The 27,500-nt window shown below is 41.6% G+C and overlaps 1 protein-coding gene across 9 annotated transcripts in view; it reads right to left on the minus strand.

Moving 5' to 3' along the window:
• Window positions 1-27,500, minus strand: part of tox2 (TOX high mobility group box family member 2) — a 214,362-nt gene that overhangs the window by 79,379 nt on the left and 107,483 nt on the right. For 5 of the 9 annotated variants that reach the window (XM_079841692.1, XM_079841690.1, XM_079841693.1 and 2 more), the window contains one exon: window positions 1,383-1,640. In XM_079841692.1, coding sequence (XP_079697818.1) covers window positions 1,383-1,640 — 258 coding nt within the window. Of the gene's footprint in view, window positions 1-1,382; window positions 1,644-27,500 lie in introns of all 9 variants that reach the window. The other 4 variants (XM_079841685.1, XM_079841689.1, XM_079841691.1 and 1 more) reach the window with 1 other exon arrangement.

Consider the following 27,500-nt stretch of genomic DNA (forward strand, 5'->3'; position numbering starts at 1 on the left):
TTTCCCCTCCACCCGGATTTCTCCCGGAAACACCAAACATGGAGCATACAATGCCTTTTTAATTATGCAAAACCTCATCTGCATATCATTTACATATGCAAATTGCCATTATTGTTTTTATTGCTACGGAAAACCAGGAGAAGATACAGACTAACAACAAATTTAATTAGCATTTTCTGCTGTAAATATAAATTATATAATTTGTAAATAAATAATATTTAATACATGATAAATTAAAATAAATATTTACATACATTATTTTATTTAGGGATGCAATGTATGCAATATGAACATTTTGGTTGATATTGATAACCAATAATTCTTTATATTTGAAAGCCGATAACCGATATATCCGTTAAATCTATATTTTTATATAATTTTTGATAACCTGATTAAAAAAACAACGTTACTTTTCGGACCGATAACATAAAAAAATTACATATATCGGTTGATACCGAAAACCGATAATTCTTTATATTTGAAAGACGATAACCGATATATCCGATAAATCTATATTTTTATATAATTTTTGATAACCTGATTACAAAAACAACGTTTCTTTTCGGACCGATAACGATAACATAAAAAAATTACAAATATCGGTTGATACCGATAACCAATGATTCTTTATATTTGAAAGCCGATAACCGATATATCTGATAAATCTATATTTTTATATAATTTTTGATAACCTGATTACAAAAACAAAGTGTCTTTTCGGGCCGATAACGATAACATAAAAAAATTATATATATCAATTGATGCCGATAACCAATAATTCTTTATTTTTGAAAGCCGATAACCGATATATCAGATACATCTATATTTTTATATAATTTTTGATAACCTGATTACAAAAACAAAGTTTCTTATCGAACCGATAACATAAAAAATGTACATATATCGGTTGTTACCGATAAGGTGGCCGATATATCGTGCATCCCTATTAATAATTAAAACATTTTAATAAGTAATATAATAACTATAATTGATGCTAAATTTGAGCTTGACAAATAGTTAAGGACAAAATACATATATTTTTAATCAGTATTTTTCCTTTAAATATTCTTAAAACAAGATAAATGTATATATATATAATAAATATTTATATAGAATATTAATAATTATATACATGAACTGAGCAAAAATTACACCGAACAATGCTACTGGTATGATAATGCAAAGTGCACACACTAATGTCCTAATGATAATTTTCAGTACTGATTTTCATATTCATGTTAGAGCTAGATTGCAGTGCATTATGGGACTGTCAGATCCACAAAGGATAAATGTCATGCTTTATCATGAGTTTGGAACAGCCTTTGTGTCTGGGATGCCTAACAGTGCTGTCTATGTAGGGAGCGCTCCGCACAGGGACTCACCGAGGGCATCTGGCTGGACAGCAGGTGTCCGTCCTGGGCCAGCATGTTGGACATCATGAGGGCGGGCAGCTCGGGGTAGGAGTACGGGTTGATCAGGCCGTTGTGAGGGATGGAGTGACACAGGTAGCTGGACTCGGGGTCCATCAGGTGCAGCAGGGGCGGCTCGGGGTGATTCGGGGGGGTTATAGGGGGGATCTCGTAGTCCTCGTCTCCCCCCCCTCCGCCGTTCCCGCTGCCCCCTCCGTGTCCTGAGTAATTCTGCTGCGGGAAAACAGAGAGAATCAGCTTTACATCCGCTGAGGATCCTGAGAGACGTGTTTGCTTGGCAAATTAAATACCGTAAAAAAAAATAAAAAAATAAATAAAAATAAAAAAATAAAAAAAAATGAATAAAATAAAATAAAATAAAATAAATAAAATAAATAAAATAAATAACATAAATAAAATAAAATAAAAAACAACTTAAATAAAAAAATGTTCAAATTAAAAAATATGCCTTTTTACTTTACTGTTCAAATAAAATTAAAATAATAAAATACATTTTTATTTTATTTTTCATTTGAATTTATATTTTTATATTTAATTTATAATTTTTTTATAAGTTTCATTTTTATTTTATTTGACATAAGTTGTAAATTATTTTATTTCATTTGTGGTAATTGGACAAGTTTTATTTATTTATTTATTTATTTATTTATTTATTTATTTATTTATTTATTTATTTATTTATTTATTTATTTATTTATTTATTTATTTATTTATATTTATTTATGTTATTATAAATAAACAAATGAAATTATTATAAAAATAGAACTTATGTTCAAATAAAAAAAATACATAGCCTAAAAATGAAAATAAAATAAATTCAATATAAATAATATAAATTAAAATAAAATAATGTAATATAATAAATTACAACTTAAATAAAATAAAAATGTATGTTCAAATACAATTTATAAAATAAAATTAAATAAAAAATGTTTAAATAAAATTTACAAAACACGCCTTTTTATTTTACTGTTCAAATAAAATAAAATAATTTTTCATTTTCATTTGAATTTATATTTTTTATATTTAATTTTTTAATTTATATGTTTAATTTTAATTTTATTTATTTGATTTGACATAAGTTGTAATTTATTTTATTTCATTTGTTGTGTTTGGTTTTATTTATTTATTTATAAATAAATATACATAAGTTATATTTATTATTATTTTAAACACGTTCAAATACAACAAATAAAATATTTTTTTTTAATTATGTTAAAATAAATAAAATAAAATAAAAATACAACTTATGTACAAACAAAATAAAATAATAAAATATAAAAATTTTCAAATACAAACAATAAAATATTTAAAAAACGTCTGATCAATCCCAAACGTTTGTGTAAGTATGAGCAACAGTAGACATAATGCCTGTCTAATTACTTTGTGAAGAGAGGCATAAACACAATTATATAAATATTATGCAGATAAACAAGTAAGAATCAGTTTTTTGGATGTGTAAAGTTGGCAGCTTCAGATCTGGCTCTGGAATCACAGAAAGTTGCTGGAAATACGGCATTATCAAAATCAACTTTTGGAAGCACAGACCATGTTTTCATAACGCTGAAGTTTGTGATTGGCTCTGGTGTTTTTATCATCCGTATGGAGAGAGAGAGAGAGAGAGAGAGAGAGAGAGAGAGAGAGAGAGAGAGAGAGAGAGAGAGAGAGAGAGAGAGAGAGAGAGAGAGAGAGAGAGAGAGAGAGAGAGCTTGTCGGGGTATTCAAGAGGGAATGAAAAGCAATTTTGTAGGAGGCGATCTGACTGGAGCCCCGTCCATAATGACTGAGTCAAATTAATCATCAGAAATAATATTCCGCTGTCAACCATTCAAGAGCTTTTTTAATAGAATTTTTATGATTCATGTCTGCCCGTATACATCAAACAGTCAGTTCTGCAACATTTCAGAAATCAATTCAATATCATCTTTGTGTTGCCTGTCATCTTCAGCTGGAGAACGGCCATTTATCTCGCAAACAAATACTTTTATCAAACACGCGGCCGTGGAAACGCAGAGCCAGAGGACTTCACCTTCAAACTCTTCCCCAAATACATCATCCCTCCATCCGAGCGTCGCCACGGCGATACAGCGCTAAACACTGCTTCAGACTCGCTCGCTTCATCCCGCACTCTTTCATCCCTCACTCTTTCATCCCTCACTCTTTCATCCCTCACTCTTTCATCCCTCACTCTTTCATCCCTCACTCTTTCATCCCTCACTCTTTCATCCCTCACTCACTTCATCCCTTACTCTTTCATCCCTCACTCTTTCATCCCTCACTCTTTCATCCCTCACTCTTTCATCCCTCACTCTTTCATCCCTCACTCACTTCATCCCTTACTCTTTCATCCCTCACTCTTTCATCCCTCACCCTTTCATCCCTCACTCACTTCATCCCTCACTCTTTCATCCCTCACTCTTTCATCCCTCACTCTTTCATCCCTCACTCTTTCATCCCTCACTCACTTCATCCCTTACTCTTTCATCCCTCACTCTTTCATCCCTCACTCTTTCATCCCTCACTCTTTCATCCCTCACCCTTTCATCCCTCACTCACTTCATCCCTCACTCTTTCATCCCTCACTCTTTCATCCCTCACTCACTTCATCCCTCACTCTTTCATCCCTCACTCTTTCATCCCTCACCCTTTCATCCCTCACTCACTTCATCCCTCACTCTTTCATCCCTCACTCTTTCATCCCTCACTCACTTCATCCCTCACTCGCTTCATCCCTCACTCTTTCATCCCTCACTCTTTCATCCCTCACTCGCTTCATCCCTAACTCTGTCATCCCTCACTCTTTCATCCCTCACTCGCTTCATCCCTAACTCTTTCATCCCTCACTCTTTCATCCCTCACTCGCTTCATCCCTAACTCTTTCATCCCTCACTCTTTCATCCCTCACTCTTTCATCCCTCACTCTTTCATCCCTCACTCTGTCATCCCTCACTCTTTCATCCCTCACTCGCGTCATCCCTCACTCGCTTCATCCCTCACTCTGTCATTCCTCACTCTTTCATCCCTCACTCGCTTCATCCCTAACTCTTTCATCCCTCACTCTTTCATCCCTCACTCTTTCATCCCTCACTCTTTCATCCCTCACTCTTTCATCCCTCACTCTTTCATCCCTCACTCTGTCATCCCTCACTCTGTCATCCCTCACTCTTTCATCCCTCACTCTTTCATCCCTCACTCGCTTCATCCCTAACTCTTTCATCCCTCACTCTTTCATCCCTCACTCTTTCATCCCTCACTCGCGTCATCCCTCACTCTGTCATCCCTCACTCTTTCACCCCTCACTCGCTTCATCCCTAACTCTTTCATCCCTCACTCTTTCATCCCTCACTCTGTCATCCCTCACTCACTTCATCCCTCACTCTTTCATTGCTCACTCTTTCATCCCTCACTCTTTCATCCCTCACTCTGTCATCCCTCACTCACTTCATCCCTCACTCTTTCATTGCTCACTCACTTCATCCCTCACTCTTTCATCCCGCACTCTTTCATCCCTCACTCTTTCATCCCTCACTCTTTCATTGCTCACTCTTTCATCTCTCACTCTTTCATTGCTCACTCTTTCATCCCTCACTCTGTCATCCCTCACTCTGTCATTGCTCACTCTCATCCCTCACTCTGTCATCCCTCACTCTTTCATCCCTCACTCTTTCATTGCTCACTCTTTCATCCCTCACTGTCATTCCTCACTCTGTCATCCCTCACTCACTTCATCCCTCACTCTTTCATTGCTCACTCTTTCATCCCTCACTCTTTCATCCCTCACTCTGTCATCCCTCACTCACTTCATCCCTCACTCTTTCATTGCTCACTCACTTCATCCCTCACTCTTTCATCCCGCACTCTTTCATCCCTCACTCTTTCATCCCTCACTCTTTCATTGCTCACTCTTTCATCTCTCACTCTTTCATTGCTCACTCTTTCATCCCTCACTCTGTCATCCCTCACTCTGTCATTGCTCACTCTCATCCCTCACTCTGTCATCCCTCACTCTTTCATCCCTCACTCTTTCATTGCTCACTCTTTCATCCCTCACTCTGTCATCCCTCACTCTTTCATCCCTCACTCTGTCATCCCTCACTCTGTCATCCCTCACTCTTTCATCCCTCACTCTGTCATCCCTCACTCTGTCATTCCTCACTCTGTCATCCCTCACTCTGTCATTCCTCACTCTTTCATCCCTCACTCTTTCATTCCTCACTCTGTCATCCCTCACTCTTTCATCCCTCACTCTGTCATCCCTCACTCTGTCATCCCTCACTCTGTCATTCCTCACTCTGTCATCCCTCACTCTGTCATCCCTCACTCTTTCATCCCTCACTCTGTCATCCCTCACTCTGTCATTCCTCACTCTGTCATCCCTCACTCTGTCATTCCTCACTCTTTCATCCCTCACTCTTTCATTCCTCACTCTGTCATCCCTCACTCTTTCATCCCTCACTCTGTCATCCCTCACTCTGTCATCCCTCACTCTGTCATTCCTCACTCTGTCATCCCTCACTCTGTCATCCCTCACTCTTTCATCCCTCACTCTGTCATCCCTCACTCTGTCATCCCTCACTCTGTCATCCCTCACTCTTTCATCCCTCACTCTGTCATCCCTCACTCTGTCATCCCTCACTCTGTCATTCCTCACTCTGTCATCCCTCACTCTGTAATTCCTCACTCTTTCATCCCTCACTCTGTCATCCCTCACTCTGTCATCCCTCACTCTGTCATTCCTCACTCTGTCATCCCTCACTCTGTCATTCCTCACTCTTTCATCCCTCACTCTTTCATTCCTCACTCTGTCATCCCTCACTCTTTCATCCCTCACTCTGTCATCCCTCACTCTGTCATCCCTCACTCTGTCATTCCTCACTCTGTCATCCCTCACTCTGTCATTCCTCACTCTTTCATCCCTCACTCTTTCATTGCTCACTTGCTTCATCCCTCACTCACTTCATCCCTCACTCTTTCATCCGCACTCTTTCATCCCTCACTCTTTCATCCCTCACTCTTTCATCCCGCACTCTTTCATCCCTCACTCTTTCATCCCTCACTCTTTCATCCCTCACTCTTTCATCCCGCACTCTTTCATCCCTCACTCTTTCATTCCTCACTCTGTCATTCCTCAATCTTTCATTGCTCACTCTTTCATTGCTCACTCTTTCATCCCTCACTCTTTCATCCCGCACTCTTTCATTTCTCACTCTTTCATTGAAGCTCATAAAGCCTCTGTTTCTGAAGAGGATCTGAGGATCTCCTGCTGTCCTTCTGTCGTCTGATCGAGAGTTTGCGCCGCTTTAGACATCTTTAGTCCTTCAGCTCGTGTCTTTATGATCTCAAATCTGCACTTTTATCAAGTAAACGTTACAATAACTTCTATATTATTAGTAATATTTCAAGATGAACACTTACTGGACTGAAGGATTATTTTTAATAAAATAAAATAAAAATACAACTTATGTTCAAATAAATAAAAATAAATGTATGTAAAATAAAACCCATTACAAAGTTAATCACAATCTTTTGTGTTTATGTGAACATAAGTTGTGTTTTTATTTTATTTATTTATTTAATTTGAACCTAAGTTATGTTTTTTATTATTTTATACACATATGTTCAAATACAATTCATAAAATAATAAAATAAAATAAATTGCTTGATTTTATTTGAGAATAAGTTGTAATTTATTATTTTATATATGTTCAAATATAATAAATAAAATAAAATGAAAATATAACATGTAATAATAAATAAATAAAATTAAACAAAAATAAATGTATGTTCAAATACAGTTAATAGATAAAAAAAACATTAATAAAGTTTGATCAATCCCAAACCTTTCAGTAAGTGTTCATCTTGAGATATCACTAATATTAGCAACTTCAGTTTCCTTGATCATCCATACATCATTTTTGGAAAAATCATGAGTATCAAATATGATCTTCAGACTTTTGATGAAGGTTCATCTGTCAGTCATCATTGTATTGCATTGCATTATATTTTTTTAAACTAGAGTTTTGATCATAAATTAAGCATTTAAATATCATCTGACTAAGACATATTATTGGCAGATATTAATATTTATATGCATTTTATGCAAGTAAATACTATACCGTTATAAAGTCCTCATTAATTTACATTACAAGCATAATTGTGTCTTTTTATCCATATAAATGTCAGCATCTGTGCATATTTTTGCTCAGTTTGGACCTTTGGATAAAATAGTTTGAGCTCCATATTCTCACTATATGAGCCATAAAAGCCTGATGTATCAAAAAGGACACGTTTCTCCAAAAAATCCAGAGGAAAAGTGCCTCACAGTTACTGTTAAAGACATGAATCTGATTATTAGTTCTCATTGTTTGGTTAGGAAAGAGATGTCGTTGGTGATTTGGGCTCAGAGATGAGCAGATATTCAGGGAACACACCCGAGGTTGCGCTGGTGTCGCCGGGCTGGATATTAATCTTCCATATAGTTCTGCGAGTCTTTGAAGACAGATGTCTCTGTGGGCTTCAGGGCCTCCCCTGTTATTGTCCGCTCTAATGGATGTGAAAATGAACATTTCCTGAGATTCAATTTCCCTCATAATTGTTGGAAGGAAACTAAATTGTGTGTTGTAAACAGTGGGGCGAGCAGCTATTGTGTGAAGAGAGACTGTCGTCGGCTCCTCAGGAGAATTCTCCTACAGAACGATCACACATTCACCTCGCTAAACGCAGACAAGATCAGAGTCAGCAGATGCAGCACCACGGGAAAAACTCAAACATGGATAAAACTACCCTGATCCTGCCGGATGCTAATATCAGGGTACACCTATAGAAACAAATACAGCATACTGTGGCCATACAGTAATCGGTACTTTAAAATATACTGCAAAAATACCACAAAGCACATCCAAAATACCACATTGCACAAAATACCACTGGGGCACCATACATAATTATGTCCAAAATACCATGTTAATAACATAGTGCACGTCTAAAATACTATGGTAAAACCATGGTACACATCTAAAATGCCACAGTGATACCATGGCCCAAAGAATTTCATGGTATATGTCCAAAACAATTGTGGTAGAACCATGTTAAATTACCAAAATACCACAGTTCACATCAAACATACCACAGTAATATCATGGTAAACATTCAAAGCCATGTGGTGCATGTCTAAAATACTGGTAGTTCAATGGTAAATGTCAAAATACCATGTTAATACCATTGTAAACATCAGAAATACTTTGGTAAAACCATGGTACACATCTAAAATCTACCATGGTACACATCTACTGTGGTAATTTCACGGTATACGTCCAAAATAATATGGTAAAATACCACAGTACTACCACAGTTCATTTCAAACATACCACGGTTATACCATGGTATACATCCAAAATACTATGGTAACACCATTGTACATGTCCAAAGGATAATACTGTCAATGGTTAATGTTTAAAATACCATGATAATACTATAGTAAACATCTAAAATACCACACTAATATCTTGGCGCACATCCAAAACACCATGTTATTACCATAGTAAATGGCAGAAAAAACACAGTACTAAATACTACACAAAGCAAACTAAAATACCATAATAGGGCCATGGTGCACTCTAAAATAGTATGGTAATACTATTGTATATGCCCAAAGGATAATACTGTGGTGCTAACATCAAAATTACTATGGTACTACAATGGTAAATATTTAAAATACCATGGTATTACCATCGTAAACATCAAAATACTATGGTAATACAACAGTAATACTATGGTACACATCCAAAACACCAGAATATCAAGGTGCGCATCCAAAATACCATGGTATTGCCATTGTTCATGTCTAAAATACTATGGTAAAACCATGGTACACATCTAAAATCTACCATGGTACACATCTACAATGGTAATTTTTTGGTATACGTCCAAAATAATATGGTAAAATACCACAGTACTACCACAGTTCACTTCAAACATACCACTGTAATACCATGGTATACATCCAAAATACTATGGTAACACCATTGTACTGTCCAATGGATAATACTGTGTTTAAAATACTCTGGTAAATGCTTAAAATACCACTGTAATACTATGGTACACATCCAAAACACCACAATAATATTATGGTGCCCATCCAAAATAACATGTTATTACCATAGTAAATGGCAGAAATACCACAGTAATAACACAGTAAACTTACAAGTCCAAAATACCATGATAGTGCCAAGGTGCACATCCACAATACTATGGTAATACCATTGTTCATGTCCAAAATACCACGGTAATAACACGGTATTCATTCAAAACACTATGGAAATACCACATGTCCAAAGGATAATACTGTCAATGGTTAATGTTTCAAATACCATGATAATACTATAGTAAACATCTAAAATACCACACTAATATCACAGTGCACATCCAAAACACTATGGAAGTACCATAGTAAATGTCCAAATTACCACGGTAATAGCATGGTATACAACCAAACACTATTGTAACACCTTTGTACATGTCCAAAGGATAATACTGTCAATGGTTCATGTTAAAAACACCATGGAAGTACCATAGTAAATGCCCAAATTACCACGGTAACACCACTGTGCACGTCCAAAATGCCAGAGTAGTACATGTAACTTTCTGGAACTTTTGAAAGTCTACCATATTCATACCACATGGTACCACGGTCCATTATTGTAAGGAAAAGAGCGAGAGCAGATGTCAGATGATGCACTTTAAACGGACGAGATCTGCAGATGAAACTCCATTACCTGAAGCTCCATTCAGAGCGGCTGACTCATCACACCTCTCCTGCGCGCTCATCAAATCCCTCCACGTCATGCTGATTTTAGGGATAAATGCGAACAATGGACTCAGTGAATGTTTTGTGGTGAAACCAGGAGGGGACGGGACGTTTGTCAAAAGTAGCAGAACGTCCTTGACGATAAAATGTAAATCTCAAGGTGGCGCCACGTCGAATGGTTGGTAAAAATACATAATTCATCCGCCCGACTTCAAGATGTGATTATACGTATTACACATTTAATGCATGTAGAAGCTGCTCTTCAAAGGTTCGTCGCACTCGCAACAGTCAAAGCAGTTGGTAATAAGACAAATGTTTTTCTCCCCTCTTTGTTTGCTGCTTTTTCCATTTTCCTGCTCCTCCTCAATCTCTCCGTCCAATTTTCAAGGATATTAGAACTCAATTTGGATGCAAGATGCCGTTTGCATTGAGTTTGAGGGTTTCAATTTGTAGCTTTCATTAACTGAAGAGGGGACGCCACTCTGAAACCAACGCTATCAAATTTCGGGGAATATTTACGACGCTCAGAACAGGCCGCTGGAAAGTCGACTCGAGCGCACACATTTGTACATGTGATCGCATGCAAACGCACACAAACCGAACGCCTTCTGTTTTCATAAACAGATGAACGGCTAGTTGGCGTAAATGATGGAATAATGAAAAGAGGAGAGTTTTTTCTCAGGTTGGGAAGGCGTCCAACTATCTCTGGCATCAATTTAAAGCCATTGTACGCTGTTGGGCTGATTAGAAATCCAACCATATGAGCGTGCAAGCTTCAGTCTTAACACAACAGATGCCATTCAGACATAAATCTATTTCGATCTGGCTTATTAAGACCATTATATTTCCACATCTACACTTTTACATGTTCTGATGAAGATCCGAGTGTTTGCATGTGCAAAACCCAATCGCACGACTCTGAAGGGCATCTAGATATGGCTCGGGCTCCAAATCGGTGTGGGATTTTTTCACGTTTTATCGTCCAGCAGGTGAAATTCATGCATCCAAAATACCATGGTATTACCGTGGTAAATGGCAGAAATACCCCAGTAATAGCACAGTAAACGTACAAGTCCAAAATATCATGATAGTGCCATGGTGCACTCTAAAATACCATGGTAATACCATTGTACATGTCCGAAAGATAATGCTGTGGCGCAAACATCTAAAATACTATGGTAGTACAATGGTAAATATATTACCATGGCAATCCCATTGCAAACATCAATGGCAATACCACTGTACATGTCTAAAATACCAATGTAATATTATGGTAAACATAATATCATGGTGAATGGCCTAAATACCACAGTAATAGCACAGTAAATGTCCAATATAACACTATGGTACACATCCAAAATACTATGGTAATACCACTGTACATGTCCAAAATACCACAGTAATACCATGGTATACATCCAAAATAATATGGTAAAACCATTTTATATGTCCAAAGGATAATACTGTCTAAAATACGTCTCGGTTACGACTGTAACCTTAGTTCCCTGATGGGAACGAGACGCTGCGTCACCGCTTTGGGAACGCCCCTGCGTGATTGCGTCGTGAAGCACGTATGTCATCAGTCCAATAGAGAGACGGAACGTCATAGGCGGGTGACGTCATAGACCCGGAAGCTATAAAGCACACCAGCAAACACACGCCGTTAGCTTCTGAAGAAGGCCTGAAACAAGGCGCTTGCGGGCATGCGAGGAGTATGGCCGGGTGACGCAGCGTCTCGTTCCCATCAGGGAACTAAGGTTACAGTCGTAACCGAGACGTTCCCCTTCAAGGGAACTCGAGCTGCGTCACCGCTTTGGGAACGAGAATACCCACGTCCCCATGCGAGTCTGGATGCCCGCCTGTAACAGCTACGAGGCGAGCACCCGAGACCCCGGAGTAGCAGAAACATCTAGTTCATAGAACCTGACAAATGTATGCGGCGAGGACCACCCCGCCGCATCACACACTTCCTGCAGGGAGGCCCCTGCCAAGAGAGCTTGAGAAGCAGCCATACTCCTAGTGGAATGGGACCGAACAGCCAAAGGAGAGGGCTGTCCGGCCGCCACATAAGCCAGTGAGATAGCCTCGACTACCCACTTGCTCATCCTCTGCTTTGACACCGGACCCCCACGGGATGGAGGTCCGTAGCAAACAAACAACTGATCAGTTTTTCTCCACAGGGCAGCTCTGTGGATATAGGCGTCTAAGGCGCGAACTGGACAAAGCAGATTTAACTTTTCCTGGTCTGACGTCACAAAGGGAGGAGGACAGAAGGCCTGGAGCACAATAGGTCTCACAGGATTAGTGAGGACCTTAGGAATATACCCGGGCCTCGGAGAGAGAAAGGCCTTAGCCATACCCGGGGCAAACTCCAAGCACGAGGGTGCGACAGAGAGGGCTTGCAAGTCCCCAATTCTTTTAAGAGAAGAAATAGCAAGAAGAAAAATAGTTTTGAAAGTGAGAAATTTCTCAGGAACTTCCTCGAGCGGCTCGAAGGGAGCCTCGGAAAGGCCTCGAAGGACGATGGATAAGTCCCAGGCCGGCACCCTGGTGCGTGTCACAGGTCTCAGCCTCAAGGTTCCACGGAGGAAACGAGTTACTAGAGGGTGTCGCCCTAATGAAACACCACTCAAAGGAGTGTGGTAAGCAGCTATGGCCGCCACGTACACCTTTAGTGTGGAGGGGGCTAACCCAGCAGAGAATCTCTCCTGCAGGAACTCCAGCACCACGCTCGCAGGGCAGTTAACTGGATCCCGCAGGCGATCTCGACACCATAAGGTGAAGAGTCTCCACTTCAGGTAGTAAAGTTTCCTCGTAGAAGGAGCTCTGGAGTGTAGAATGGTCTCAACAACCTCAGTTGAGAGACCGGAACTTATGAGCTGGGCCCCCTCAGAGGCCAAGCCCACAGTTTCCACAACTCCGGGCGGGGGTGAACAAAAACTCCGCCCGCCTGAGAGAGAAGGTCCCTCCGGAACGGAATCTCCAGGGGAGAGCCGTCGAGGAGAGACACCAGATCCGAGAACCATACCCGGCCCGGCCAGAACGGGGCTACTAGAAGGAGACGGGCCCCGTCCCGGCGCACTCTCTCTAGAACTCCCGGAAGCAGAGCGATCGGGGGGAAAGCGTACAGGGGCAGCCTCGGCCACTCCTGTACCATCGCATCCAGTCCGAGAGGAGCTGGAGGCGACAGGGAGAACCACAGATGACAATGAGAGTTCTCGTGAGTGGCGAACAGGTCCACTTGGGCCCTGCCAAACTTCTCCCAAAGGAGCTCCACCACATCGGTGTGGAGTCTCCACTCCCCGGGCCTTGGCCCCTGCCTCGACAGGATGTCTGCTTCCACGTTCAACCGCCCAGGAATGTACATAGCCCTGACTGACAGCAATTTTCCCTGAGCCCAGAGGAGGATAAGGCGCGCCAGCTTGTATAAGCGACGAGACCTCAAGCCCCCCTGATGGTTGATGTAGGAGACCACCGATGTGCTGTCTGTGCGTACAAGCACATGATGGCCCCTGAGATGCGGCAGGAAGTGCTTCAGAGCCTGAAACACCGCCAACATTTCCAGGCAATTTATATGCCATGAACGCTGGTGCTCCTGCCACAGACCCTGGGCCGAGCGACCACTCATGGTCGCCCCCCAGCCCGTCAGGGAGGCATCCGTGGTCAGAGAAGTACGCTGACACGGTGCCCCCAGCGACGGGCCCTGGGTCAGGAACCTGGGGTCCTTCCACATAACCAAGGTGCGGAGACACCGCCGCGTTGCCTTGATTACGCGAAAGGGGTTCCCCCTCGGGGAAAAACCCCTGGTCTTGAGCCACCACTGTAGCGGCCTCATGAACAGCAGGCCCGAAGGAATAACATTGGACGCGGCTGCCATCAGACCCAACAGTCTCTGAAACTGCTTTACAGTGAGCGGCTGGTCTAGCTTCACCCCTTTCACGGCTGAGAGGATTGACCCCACGCGAGGCTCCGACAGACGAGCCTGCATAGCGACCGAATCCCAACTCACCCCGAGATAAGTGATCTTCTGCACAGGAGAGAGAACACTCTTCTTGGAGTTGAGCCTCAGCCCCAACCTCCTCATATGCGCGAGAACAACATCTCGATGCTGAACCGCGAGACGCGCTGACTGTGCTAGTATCAGCCAGTCGTCGATGTAATTGAGGATGCGGATCCCCTGCAAACGCAAGGGGACCAGAGCAGCGTCCACACACTTCGTGAACGTGCGGGGTGAAAGGGCTAAACCGAAAGGAAGCACCCGATATTGGTACGCTTCTCCCCTGAAAGCGAACCTCAGGAACTTCCTGTGCTGCGGAAGGATGGAGACATGGAAATACGCATCTTTGAGATCTATCGTGACAAACCAGTCCTCGGACCTGATCTGAGACACGATCTGTTTGAGTGTCAGCATCCTGAACTTGAGCTTTGCCACGGCTCGGTTCAGGACGCGAAGATCCAAGATGGGGCGCAGCCCACCATCCTTCTTTGGCACTATGAAGTACCGGCTGTAAAAGCCTGACTCCCTGTCCGGGGGGGGAACCCTCTCTATAGCCCCCTTTTGCAGCAGAGTCTGTACTTCTTGAGTCATCACCAGAGCCTGCACCGGGTCCACCACAGTGGAGAGGACCCCGTTGAAGTTGGGGGGACGGCATCTGAACTGAATCGCGTACCCCAACTTTACACATCGCAGGACCCAACGAGATATGTGAGGCAGATTTTCCCACTCTGACACAAAATCTACTAAGGGAACCAGCCCCTCGAGGCTGGTCTCTGATGTACTCTGCACCGCGAGTGCAGCGCCCTGAAGCGGCGAACCGGCAGGGAACGACTGACTCGACGGCATAATTTCCCTCCGAAGAGGGTGCGGGCCATCCTTGAATGACCCGCGGGGCCCCTCCGCGCCCCGGCACTCGGGCGGGGTTGGCGGACTGACCCCGTGAGGGTACCGCGGACGCACGGGTACCGTGTACAGCGGTAAGCACCGTGCGCCCGCGGAGGGGACCACCCTCACTGTCCTGGGCCCAGAGGCGTCAGGACTTCTTTGACGCAGCCTTCCTCGCCACAATGACTGTCCTCAGATCAGCCCTGGGGTTAGAAGGCTGCGCCTGTGAGCGCCGCGCACCCGACGACCCTTTCTGCGGGGGTGTACGAGTGGCGACACTCACTTTTTGCTGCGCCCTGTGCGAGGAGCTTGTACTCGGCATCTGCTGCTCCCGCCCAGCAGCAGACGAGACCTGGGGCTTACGGGGAAGGAACTGCTTGAGCGCCGCTGCCTGTTTTTTCGCCTCCAGGAACCTGTCGGTAACCGTGGTGACAGCGTCACCGAACAGGCCCTCCGGAGACAACGGCGCATCAAGCAAAAAGCTCTTGTCCCTTTCCTTAATATCTGTAAGGTTTAGCCATAAATGCCTCTCCGTGGCCACTAGGGCTGCCATAGAACGGCCGACGCATCGAGCCGTCTCCTTGGTGGCACGGAGAGCGAGATCGGCAGTCGATCGAAGTTCATTAATAGTATCGACTCCGATCTCGTGGCTTTCCCCCAGGTCCCTTAGCAGATCAGCCTGATATGCCTGCACGATAGACATCGTGTGCAGACACGCGGCGGCTTGACCTGCTGCCGAGTATGCTTTGCCCACAAAAGATGATGTCACTTTAAGAGGCTTTGTGGGCAAAGACGGAGCCTTTACGGTCGACGCAGACTCGGGTGACAGATGGCTCGCAAGCGTCTGTTCAACCCGAGGCAGCTGACCATAACCGTGTCTCTTACACCCCGCGATATTACTATACACGGACGTTTGCGGGGTGAAAATGCGTGCAGACACGGGCCGCTTCCAAGACCTCGACACCTCGGTGTGGAGGTCCGGGAAAAACGGCAGACTCCTTCGGGGAGGCTGAACAGAGCGCGCGGGGAGAAAGCGCTCGTCGAGTCTGCTTTTTACAGCAGCTCGCTCATGATGTTCATGTGGCCAGTCAATGTGAAGTCTGGCCACCGCTCTGCTCAGCACCTCCATGAGCTCCTCACTTGCAGGGGAATGAAGTGACGAGTCTCCACCCCCTGCATCGATGCTACAGACATCAACCTCCTCGGAGGAAGATAGCTGCAGTATCGCGGCCGCTCCCCGGGCGGGAGAAGCCGCAGAGCGGGCTCCCGAACCCAGAGAGGCAGCGCTGGATCTGGCGGGTGAAGGAAGAGATAGGGCGGGGCCCGTCTCCATCCCCTCCGTCAGATCCTTTTGGGAACCCCACGACATGAGTCGCCGCTGAGCCTCAGCCGCAGCGGGACCCGTGCCGTGGGGAGCGTTAACCGGGACGCCCTCCTCGAAGAGCGCCCGGCGGGATCGCAGCACGCGAAGAGGCAGAGCCTCACAATGCTCGCAGCCGGCACCCTCGAGTGCCGACTGCGCGTGCTGCTCTCCCAAACAAACAACGCACATCAAGTGTGTATCCCCGCTCGGGATGTAGCGTGAGCAGGGAGGAACACACTGTCTGTAACGCTGTTCGCTCGTCATACTTTTTTTCTCTTGTATCAATGTGGTGAATAGTGCAAACGTAACAAAACAGTCTGAACTCAGACACAACACAAAGACACTTGGACAGAATAACACAGAGCGCTTGTTGAAGGCAACAGAAGCTAACGGCGTGTGTTTGCTGGTGTGCTTTATAGCTTCCGGGTCTATGACGTCACCCGCCTATGACGTTCCGTCTCTCTATTGGACTGATGACATACGTGCTTCACGACGCAATCACGCAGGGGCGTTCCCAAAGCGGTGACGCAGCTCGAGTTCCCTTGAAGGGGAACTATGGTAGTACAATGGTAAATGATTAAAATACCACTGTAATACTATGGTAAACATCCAAAACGCCATTGGTAATATCATGGTGCATGGCAAAAATACCAGAGTAGTGCCATGGTGCACTCTAAAATACCATGGTAATACCATTGTACATGTCCAAAATACCACAGTAATATCATGATATACATCCAAAATACTATGGTAATACCATTGTACATGTCCAAAATACCCCAATAATATCATGGTGTATGGCCGAAATTCCACAGTAATAGCACAGTAAATGTCCAATATAACACTATGGTACGCATCCAAAATACTTTGGTAATACCACTGTACATGTCCAAAATACCACAGTAATACCATGGTATACATCAAAAATACTATGGTAACACCAGTCCAAAGGATAATACTGTGGTGCATGTCTAAGATACTATGGTAGTATAATGGTAAATGTTTAAAATACCATGGTAATACCAATGTACACATCCAAAACGCCACAATAATATCATGGTGCATGGCCGAAATACCACAGTAATAGCACAGTAAACATACATGTCCAAAATGCCATGATAGTGCCATTGTGCAGTCTAAAATACCATGGGAATACCATTGTACATGTCCAAAATACCACAGTGATATCATGATATACATCCAAAATACTATGGTAACACCATTGTACATGTCCAAAGGATAATACTGTCCAAAATACCAATGTAATACTATGGTAAACATCCAAAACGCCATTGATAATATCATGGTGCATGGCAGAAATACCAGAGTAGTGCCATCGTGCACTCTAAAATACTGTGGTAACACCATTGTACATGTCCAAAATACCACAGTAATATCATGATATACATCCAAAACACTATGGTAACACCATTGTACATGTCCAAAGGATAATACTGTGGTGCATGTCTAAAATACTTACTTTAGCAAGACAAACAAAGTCTAACCCAGTGTGTGAGTAACAGTAATGCATTTCAGGTCTTAAACCAGAGCACACAGCAGTTAACAGAGGCAAACTTTCTATAGAGAAATGATGGAGTGCTTCGAATGTTATATTAATATACACATTTATTAAAACTAAAATAAGCGGCACAGCTTCACCTGTTACGTAAAATAATATTTCTGAATTAGTAAAAATGTCTCGGAGGAACACTTACTCAAGTGCAAATAATAAAACTCTGAAAGTTTCTTGTTTGGCGAGGCAAATGTAATGTGCTCGTGTGTTTAAAAGCATAATGACAGATTTTTCTAATAAGCATTTTTCTGTAGACCTCCAGCGACATGCGGTGATGGATGCCTGAGTGATCTAACCTAAAACACATCCCCCACAAACCCGCCGAACGACAGACAAAGAAAGACATTTATCTGATTCCCATTCACTCTGTCTGTCTCTCTCTCTCTCTGTGTGTGTGTGTGTGTGTTTATCAAAGACAATGTTTTGGGAGCATCATCTGTTTTTATTTGGCTGACGGACAGCAGCACCATCATAAATTACCCAGACCAGACACACAGTGACATACAATCGTTCCCAGAAGTGAGCTGAAAATGACAAAACCTCGTTTTGAGGACAGAATCAAAAGTAAAAAAATTTGAAAATGCAGTTAATAATGAATTCATTCAAATAAATGCGTGCATTTTTAAGTCCAAAAATGTCAAATGTTATCCAAGGTTAAAGGGTGAGTTCACACAAAAATAAAAATTCTTAATTCTCAATAATTATTCACACTTATGTCGTTCCACACCCGTAAGACTTTCGTTCATCTTCGGAACACAAATGAAGATATTTTTGATATTTTTGTCCCTCCATTGACAGCTACAAAGCTACCACTGACATTTCAAAAAGTTAAAACTCATATAAATTGAACGGTTTAGTCCAAATCTTCTGAAGACACTCGATCACTTTATATAATGAACAGATTTAATTTAGGCTTTTATTCACATTTAAACATTCATCAGCGAACATAAACAGAAGCTCAAACTTAAAGAATGAACCTCATTGGTTCTTGAGAAGCTCAAATGTGATGCGTAACACGAGAATGAACCTCATTGGTTCTTGAGAAGCTCAAACGTGATGCGTAACACGAGAATGAATCTCATTGGTTCTTGAGAAGCTCAAACGTGATGCGTAACACGTGAATGAACCTCATTGGTTCTTGAAAAGCTCAAACGTGATGCGTAACACGTGAATGAATCTCATTGGTTCTTGAGAAGCTCAAACGTGATGCGTAACACGTGAATGAACCTCATTGGTTCTTGAGAAGCTCAAACGTGATGCGTAACACGTGAATGAATCTCATTGGTTCTTGAGAAGCTCAAACGTGATGCGTAACACGTGAATGAATCTCATTGGTTCTTGAGAAGCTCAAACGTGATGCGTAACACGTGAATGAACCTCATTGGTTCTTGAGAAGCTCAAACATGATGCGTAACACGTGAATGAACCTCATTGGTTCTTGAGAAGCTCAAACGTGATGCGTAACACGTGAATGAACCTCATTGGTTCTTGAGGAGCTCAAACGTGATGCGTAACACGTGAATGAACCTCATTGGTTCTTGAAAAGCTCAAACGTGATGCGTAACACGTGAATGAATCTCATTGGTTCTTGAGAAGCTCAAACGTGATGCGTAACACGTGAATGAACCTCATTGGTTCTTGAGAAGCTCAAACGTGATGCGTAACACGTGAATGAATCTCATTGGTTCTTGAGAAGCTCAAACGTGATGCGTAACACGTGAATGAATCTCATTGGTTCTTGAGAAGCTCAAACGTGATGCGTAACACGTGAATGAACCTCATTGGTTCTTGAGAAGCTCAAACATGATGCGTAACACGTGAATGAACCTCATTGGTTCTTGAGAAGCTCAAACGTGATGCGTAACACGTGAATGAACCTCATTGGTTCTTGAGAAGCTCAAACGTGATGCGTAACACGAGAATGAACCTCATTGGTTCTTGAGGAGCTCAAACGTGATGCGTAACACGTGAATGAACCTCATTGGTTCTTGAGAAGCTCAAACGTGATGCGTAACACGAGAATGAACCTCATTGGTTCTTGAGGAGCTCAAACGTGATGCGTAACACGAGAATGAACCTCATTGGTTCTTGAGGAGCTCAAACGTGATGCGTAACACGAGAATGAACCTCATTGGTTCTTGAGAAGCTCAAACGTGATGCGTAACACGAGAATGAACCTCATTGGTTCTTGAGAAGCTCAAACGTGATGCGTAACACGAGAATGAACCTCATTGGCTCTTGAGAAGCTCAAACGTGCTGCGTAACACGAGAATGAACCTCATTGGTTCTTGAGAAGCTCAAACGTGATGCGTAACACGAGAACGAACCTCATTGGTTCTTGAGAAGCTCAAACGTGATGCGTAACACGAGAATGAACCTCATTGGTTCTTGAGGAGCTCAAACGTGATGCGCGAGAATGAATCTCATTGGTTCTTGAGAAGTTCAAACGTGATGCGTAACACGAGAATGAACCTCATTGGTTCTTGGGAAGCTCAAACGTGCTGCGTAACACGTGAATGAACCTCATTGGTTCTTGAGAAGCTCAAACGTGATGCGTAACACGAGAACGAACCTCATTGGTTTTCATGATTGAGCTTCTGTTTATGTTCGCTGATGAATGTTTAAATGTGAATAAAAGCCTAAATTCAATCTGTTCACGAGATGAAAGTGAGTAAGTGGGTGAACTATCCTTATAATAGTTAGCAGTGTTCGCGTGAAGTGAAGTATCTAGACTCTTCTCACTTGAGAAACCACCCTAGCAACGTCCTGTCAATAATCCAGAACACCCTAGCAACCAAATAGCCATTTTGCACGAGCCCCACTCACATTTCCTTCAGAAAGGGCAAAGATATAATCATCATGAGCTTTATTTATGTATGTCTATATGTGCTCATTTAGACAGGCATGTACAAACCAGCCGTGGATTGGATTATGGGCGTCTGCAGCTTGAGATAATTAATAAATATCCTGTTAAATGGAACCTAATTGCAACAGTCACACACACAGTCTTATTCACCCATAAATAAAGTGAATGTGCAGCCTACATACCATCTGCTCCAGTCTACATTATTCGCAGAGCATGTGGACGAGGCGAAACATTTAACCTTCAATGTGTTCACTCAAACACCATATGCTCAAGCGCCAATTTACAGTCGGAAATATCCAGAAATCTTTACATTCTCATCCCCGGAGTTCGATGGAGTCGATTTTCTACAGTTCAATAGCACTTGGAGGAAATGTCTAGTGAAAAAGACCCACTCTTTTTGTACCTCACTGTTGTCATAAGTGTATGCATGAACACACACACACACACACACACACACACACACCGTTCTCAACAATATCATATCAGCCTGATTGCACAAAGCAGGAGTCGCAGTACTGTAACACCTGGACGAACTCATTTAAAAAAAAATACTGTATGAAGTTTGTAACATGCAAACGAAATACCACAATAAGACATGCAATATGAGCGTCAGAGTCGTTGCCATGGCAACTAGCATGTTGTTTTCTGCCAGCTGTGCATGTGAATAGACAATCATCTTCAGAGTGCACAACTCAATGTTTTCATTAAAAAGCCATTTTTCATGCTGTGTGTCATACGCGCCTCAAGAATTGCATATACAATTTACTTCTGATTTATTGTTCTTATAGTAGATATTGCACTATTGATGCACAATAAGACCAAAACATGCATTAAGAAAGAGAAATTAACACTTTTATTCAGCAAGGATGCGTAAGTGACAGTAAAGACTCTTAAAAACTATTGAACTTGGCATTTAATACTTTTTCAACATTGATAATAATCATAAATGTTTCTTAAGCATCAAATCCTCATATTAGAATGATTTCTGAAGGATCATGTGACACTGAAGACTGGAGTAATGATGATAAATTCAGCTTTGATCACAGGAATAAATGACACTTTACTATATATTCACATGGAAAAAGCTGTTATGAATCATAAAAATATATCTCAACTTTTGCTGTATTTTTGATCACATAAATCAGCCTTGGTGAGCAGAAGAGACTCTTTCAAAAGAAATCTGACCGAATTATTATTATTATTATTTTTTGAAGTCCAGAAAACAAGGCAGAATTATTCTTATAGTTAATATAGTACTATTTAAATTTTTTTTAAATATTACATTTTTCTTTTTAAACATGCACAATAAGACCAAAAACATGCATTAAGAAAGAGAAATTAACACTTTTATTCAGCAAGGATGGACTGAATTGATCATAAGTGACAGTAAAAAACTATCGAACTTGGCATTTAATACTTTTTCAACATTAATAATAATCATAAATGTTTCTTAAGCATCAAATCCTCATATGAGAATGATTTCTGAAGGATCATGTGACACTGAAGACTGGAGTAATGATGATAAATTCAGCTTTGATCACAGGAATAAATGACACTTTACTATATATTCACACTGAAAACAGCTGTTATGAATCATAATAATATATCACAATTTTTACTGTATTTTTGATCACATAAATCTGCCTTGCTGAGCAGAAGAGACCACTATCAAAGCAAAGGCATTAGGTTTTTTTGATTGACAGCTTGTGTTTGCTCAACTTTTTGCGAGACGTGGAGTATAACGAGCCGACAGGAAGGACCAATAAATGAAAACTGCGTCTTTGTCAATAACAAAAAAAATACTGATATGATTCAGCTATAAATAGCAAAGATGATCCAATCACGGTGAAAAAGGGAATGACACAGTCTCGCTCCATTTGAGCATTATGAGAATTCTGGGAAATCTCAGGTCATTATTACTGCACACTGGACTGGAAGAGAAACGCAACGTGAACGTTCGAGACAGAACGAGAGCGCAGGGGAATCAAACTAATGATGAACACACAGGTCACAGCGACAGACACGGAGACGATATTCAGAACTCAAATATATATACATGATGTGTTTTACGGACTGCATACGGCGTGTGATTGCTGTAGAAATTGGGTTTATGAGGGATCATTAATTGCTAATCGAATCAAACCAAGTGAGCTGACTACCTAGGGAGTATTTGAAGGCAGTGTTGTTTTACTATTACTGGATTCCAGAAGGCAGACAACAACATTACGCTTCTGAGACACCTTGTTTTAGCAGACTTCAACTCTTTACAGTTTTATTTGCCATCTCAACAACATTTCAGGTCAAGTCAGCAGTCTGACAATACAAATGTCACTTTAGCAATGCCGTCTCGGGCACAAACAAAGTGTTTCTCAGTGTATAACCGCAGAAGATTGCATAAAGCCTCAGATGCTGATGCATTAAATGGATCAAAAGTGACAGTGAAGACGTTTATAATGTTACCAAAGATTCTGTTTCAAATAAACTCTGTTCAAAAGAGCTTTCTATTCATCAAAGAATCCTGAGAAATAAAATATATCAGTTTTCAACATTGATAATGTTTCACTGAGGAGCAAATCCTCATATTAGAAAGATTTCTGAAGGATCATGTGCAGTAATGATGATAAATTCAGCTTTGATCACAGGAATAAATTACACTTTACTATATATTTACATAGAGAACAGCTGTTATGAATCATAATAATATATCAGAATTTTTATGTATTTTTAATCAAATAAATGCAGAATTAAAGGTGCACTATGTAACTTTTCCGTCCGCTAGAGGTCACCTGTTCAAAACAAAGGCGTAGTTTGATGACGGCACGTTTGAGCGCAGAATCTTGGGACATGTGGTCTTCACCTCACAGCCGCTGGGAAAGAATCGGGACAGGACTCGGGCAGAAATCATGTTGATGGATGTGATTATTAACGTTACTGTAGTGAAGCAGAGCAGGACGAGTGTTGTGGAGCTGAGGAACCGCTGGAGCGATTGTTAATAAGATGAACGCAACACACGCCTCGCGAGCAGCGGGACTTTTATTATGCCACAGTCGCTGGCGGGACTTTTATTATGCCACAGTCGCCAGCGGGACTTTTATTATGCCACAGTCGCCAGCGGGACTTTTATTATGACACAGTCACCGGGGGGACTTTTATTATGACACTGTCGCCGGGGGGACATTTATTATGACACAGTCGCCGGGGGGGACATTTATTATGACACAGTCGCCAGCGGTACATTTTTTAGGCTACAGTCGCCAGCGGGACTTTTATTATGAAACAGTCGCCAGCAGGACTTTTGTTATGAAACAGTCGTCAGCGGGACTTTTATTATGAAACAGTCGCCAGCGGGACTTTTATTATGTCACCTCTCTCTCTCTCTCTCCCACTTCGCTTCCTGTCTACCTACTGTCCTATCGTAATAAATCTTTAAAAAAAAAAAGTTTTTTAAATATCTAAAAAAAAAAAATTTTTTTAATTAGTGTGAGGTAACGCAGCTCTGTTGATCATATTAGACTCATCTGAGTGTGTTGATGATGGGATGGCGTTACTCTGTGCGTTCTCTCAGCGGCTGCTATGACACTTGTTCACACTGCAGTGAGAGTAAAGCGTTTCTGCAGAATAAAACCGCAAACTAACGCGGATATGATGTCATCGACAGGCCACGCCCTCACACGTCCCGGTTCCTCGGGTAAAATAGCATCTCACGATTTACAAATAGTTGGAAACATTTGGGATATTGTAAGTTCTCAACTGAACAAAATATTTAACACTGGCCGAGAGGTGTTTGGATATTTTACTGAAAAAATTTTACATAGTGCAGCTTTAAAACAAAAAATGCAGTTTTCTTATGAAATAATCACATCAAAGGCAACAAGATCACAGAGGCTTCGTGAAATACAGTTTCGTTTTTGGTTTTGCACAGGGAAAACATTGCTCAAATGACGTTGAGTTTCAATCTTAATCCGCAAGAACAACTTAAGTCTTGTGTGTGGAATTAGTACAGAACAAAATGAACAAACACAAATCACACATGAGAGACGAGCCGGTGAGATGTTTCTCTGTCTGCTTTAAATATGAGTGGCTACAGTGAGACACTTTCACTACATACACACGATATCAAGGATGCTCTCAAAGACTATAACAGACGTCAAGCGGCCATCGCCATCACTAATGAAGGATCTCAGAGGGCTTGGCAACAAACACCCGGACGCATTTGTTAAAGGGTTAGTTCACCCAAAAATGAAAATTCTGTCATTAATTACTGACCCTCATGTCGTTGGACACCCGTCAGACCTCCGTTCATCTTCAGACACAAATGAAGATATTTTAGTGTAAATCTGATGCTCTGAAAGGCCTCCATTGGCTCAATGCACTTTACACTCTCAAGACCCTTAAAAGACACTAAAGACTAAAGTTACAAAGTCCATCTCACTACAGTGGCTCTACAATAACTTTATGGAGCGACGAGAATAGTTTTTGTGTGCAAAAAACCCTAAATAGAAGCTTCGAAGCGTTATGAATCAGTGAGTCGATTCAGCAGTTTGAATCACCAAATTCAGCAGTCACGAGTCGACTCACTGATTCATAACGCTTCGAAGCTTCATGAGGCCGTGTTTTGAAATCGGCATCACTATATAAGTCGTTATTTAGGGTTTTTTTGCGCACAAAAACTATTCTTGTCACTTCATAAAGTTATTGTAGAGCCACTGTAGTGAGATGGACTTTGTAACGACGTCTTTAGTAGCTTTTAAGGGTCTTGAGAGTGTAAAGTGCATTGTGCAAATGGAGGCCTTTCAGAGCCATCAGATTTACACTAAAATATTTTAATTTGTGTCTGAAGATGAACGGAGGTCTGACGGGTGTCCAACGACATGAGGGGAAGTAATTAATGACAGAATTTTCATTTTTGGGTGAACTAACCCTTTAACAGTTCTGTGTCAGAGAAATATTCCAAACACTGATGGGGTGAAACCGCACGTCTAGCACATAACTCAGCTCTAAAATTAAAAGAAAAGCAAGAAAACACATTTTGCATAAAGCATGTTTGGATTTTTGTGCATGTTACACCCCCCCCCCAAACGATCATTATTGTAATGCCTCCAGATGTTGCTCAGCAATGAATCTCATTTTTTTCCCCCTTTAAATGTAAAAGCATTACAACAAATGCATGTCCCTGGTGGGCTGGTCTGTTCTGATGGGTCACGAGCAACAGGGAAAAACAAAGCCGAATGCAAATAATCAAATGCAACTAATATTGCATTACAGTAATTAGAGTTGGAGGCTAAATGTCCTTAATTGCCATGAAAATAATGTCATGCAATGCAAAACATGGCTAATGGTCCTCGAATTGGCTTTGTTGTCCTCATGCAAAATATAAATGGCGAGCTGAAATATGAGCTTTAATGAGATTCCGCCGGTGATCAGACACTTTGTGAGAGAATGTGGGTTTTGCTGTGGCATCAAATCTGGCCGTCCAGCGATCTCTCTCGCCTTTTGTTTTCTGACAGACTCTCTGCTTGCTCAGCAATCGACTATAAAAAAATTTTGGCAGGCTCGCGCTTTGTTTTCATTTCACAAAAGATGTGTGGTGGTAGCGGGGCGAGGGGGCAGGGCGGACGGGCCATTGCTCTCTCTCTCTCTCTCTCTCTCTCTCTCTCTCTCTCTCACTCTCTCTTTCTTTTCAATCTAAACAGCAGGAGGAAGTTGTAAATCATAGTAATGTACTCAGCCATAATTCGGACCAGCAGGGAGAGCAGTACACACACACACACACACACACACACACACATGTATTTCTCCTCCATACGGCGGGAGTTTACAGTCGGCACAAAGACGCTTTAATCAGTGCAAACGAGCCAATGACAGCAGATCCCCAATCACAGCCAGTCACAGTACAGCGCAAACTCAATCACACACAGACCTCACTCATCATACACCGGACTTTATATTCATAGACATATTCTAAGCCGGCCATTCAAGAGTTAGCCAATCAGAACAGAGGTCATTTGCATATAAAGGTACAGGCATGTTGTGTAGTCTATAACTCAGAACAATGCATGATGTCAATTACCAGAGAAAATTATTACAGTTGAAAGTCTATGGGGCAAGATGAAGTTTTAAAAGCAGAAATGTGAATTTAGTTTTTGATAAGAGCTTGTATGAATTATTCTGTACATAAAACGTGCTATTTGACTCACTCATAAAGACTTCACTTGTTTCATTACTGGATGAATCAGTGTTTTTGAACAAATCTCTTGAGTGAATGATTCAATGACTCACTCATAAAGACTTCACTTGTTTCATTACTGGATGAATCAGCGTTTTTGAACAAATCTCTTGAGTGAATGATTCAATGACTCACTCATAAAGACTTCACTTGTTTCATTACTGGATGAATCAGCGTTTTTGAACGAATCTCTTGAATGAATGATTCAATGACTCACTCATAACGACTTCACTTGTTTCATTACTGGATGAATCAGTGTTTTTGAATGAATCTCTTGAATGAATGATTCAATCACTCACTCATAACGACTTCACTTGTTTCATCACTGGATGAATCAGTGTTTTTGAACAAATC

Source organism: Gobio gobio, assembly GCF_949357685.1.
Source record: "Gobio gobio genome assembly, chromosome: 17".
Lineage (NCBI taxonomy): Eukaryota > Metazoa > Chordata > Actinopteri > Cypriniformes > Gobionidae > Gobio > Gobio gobio.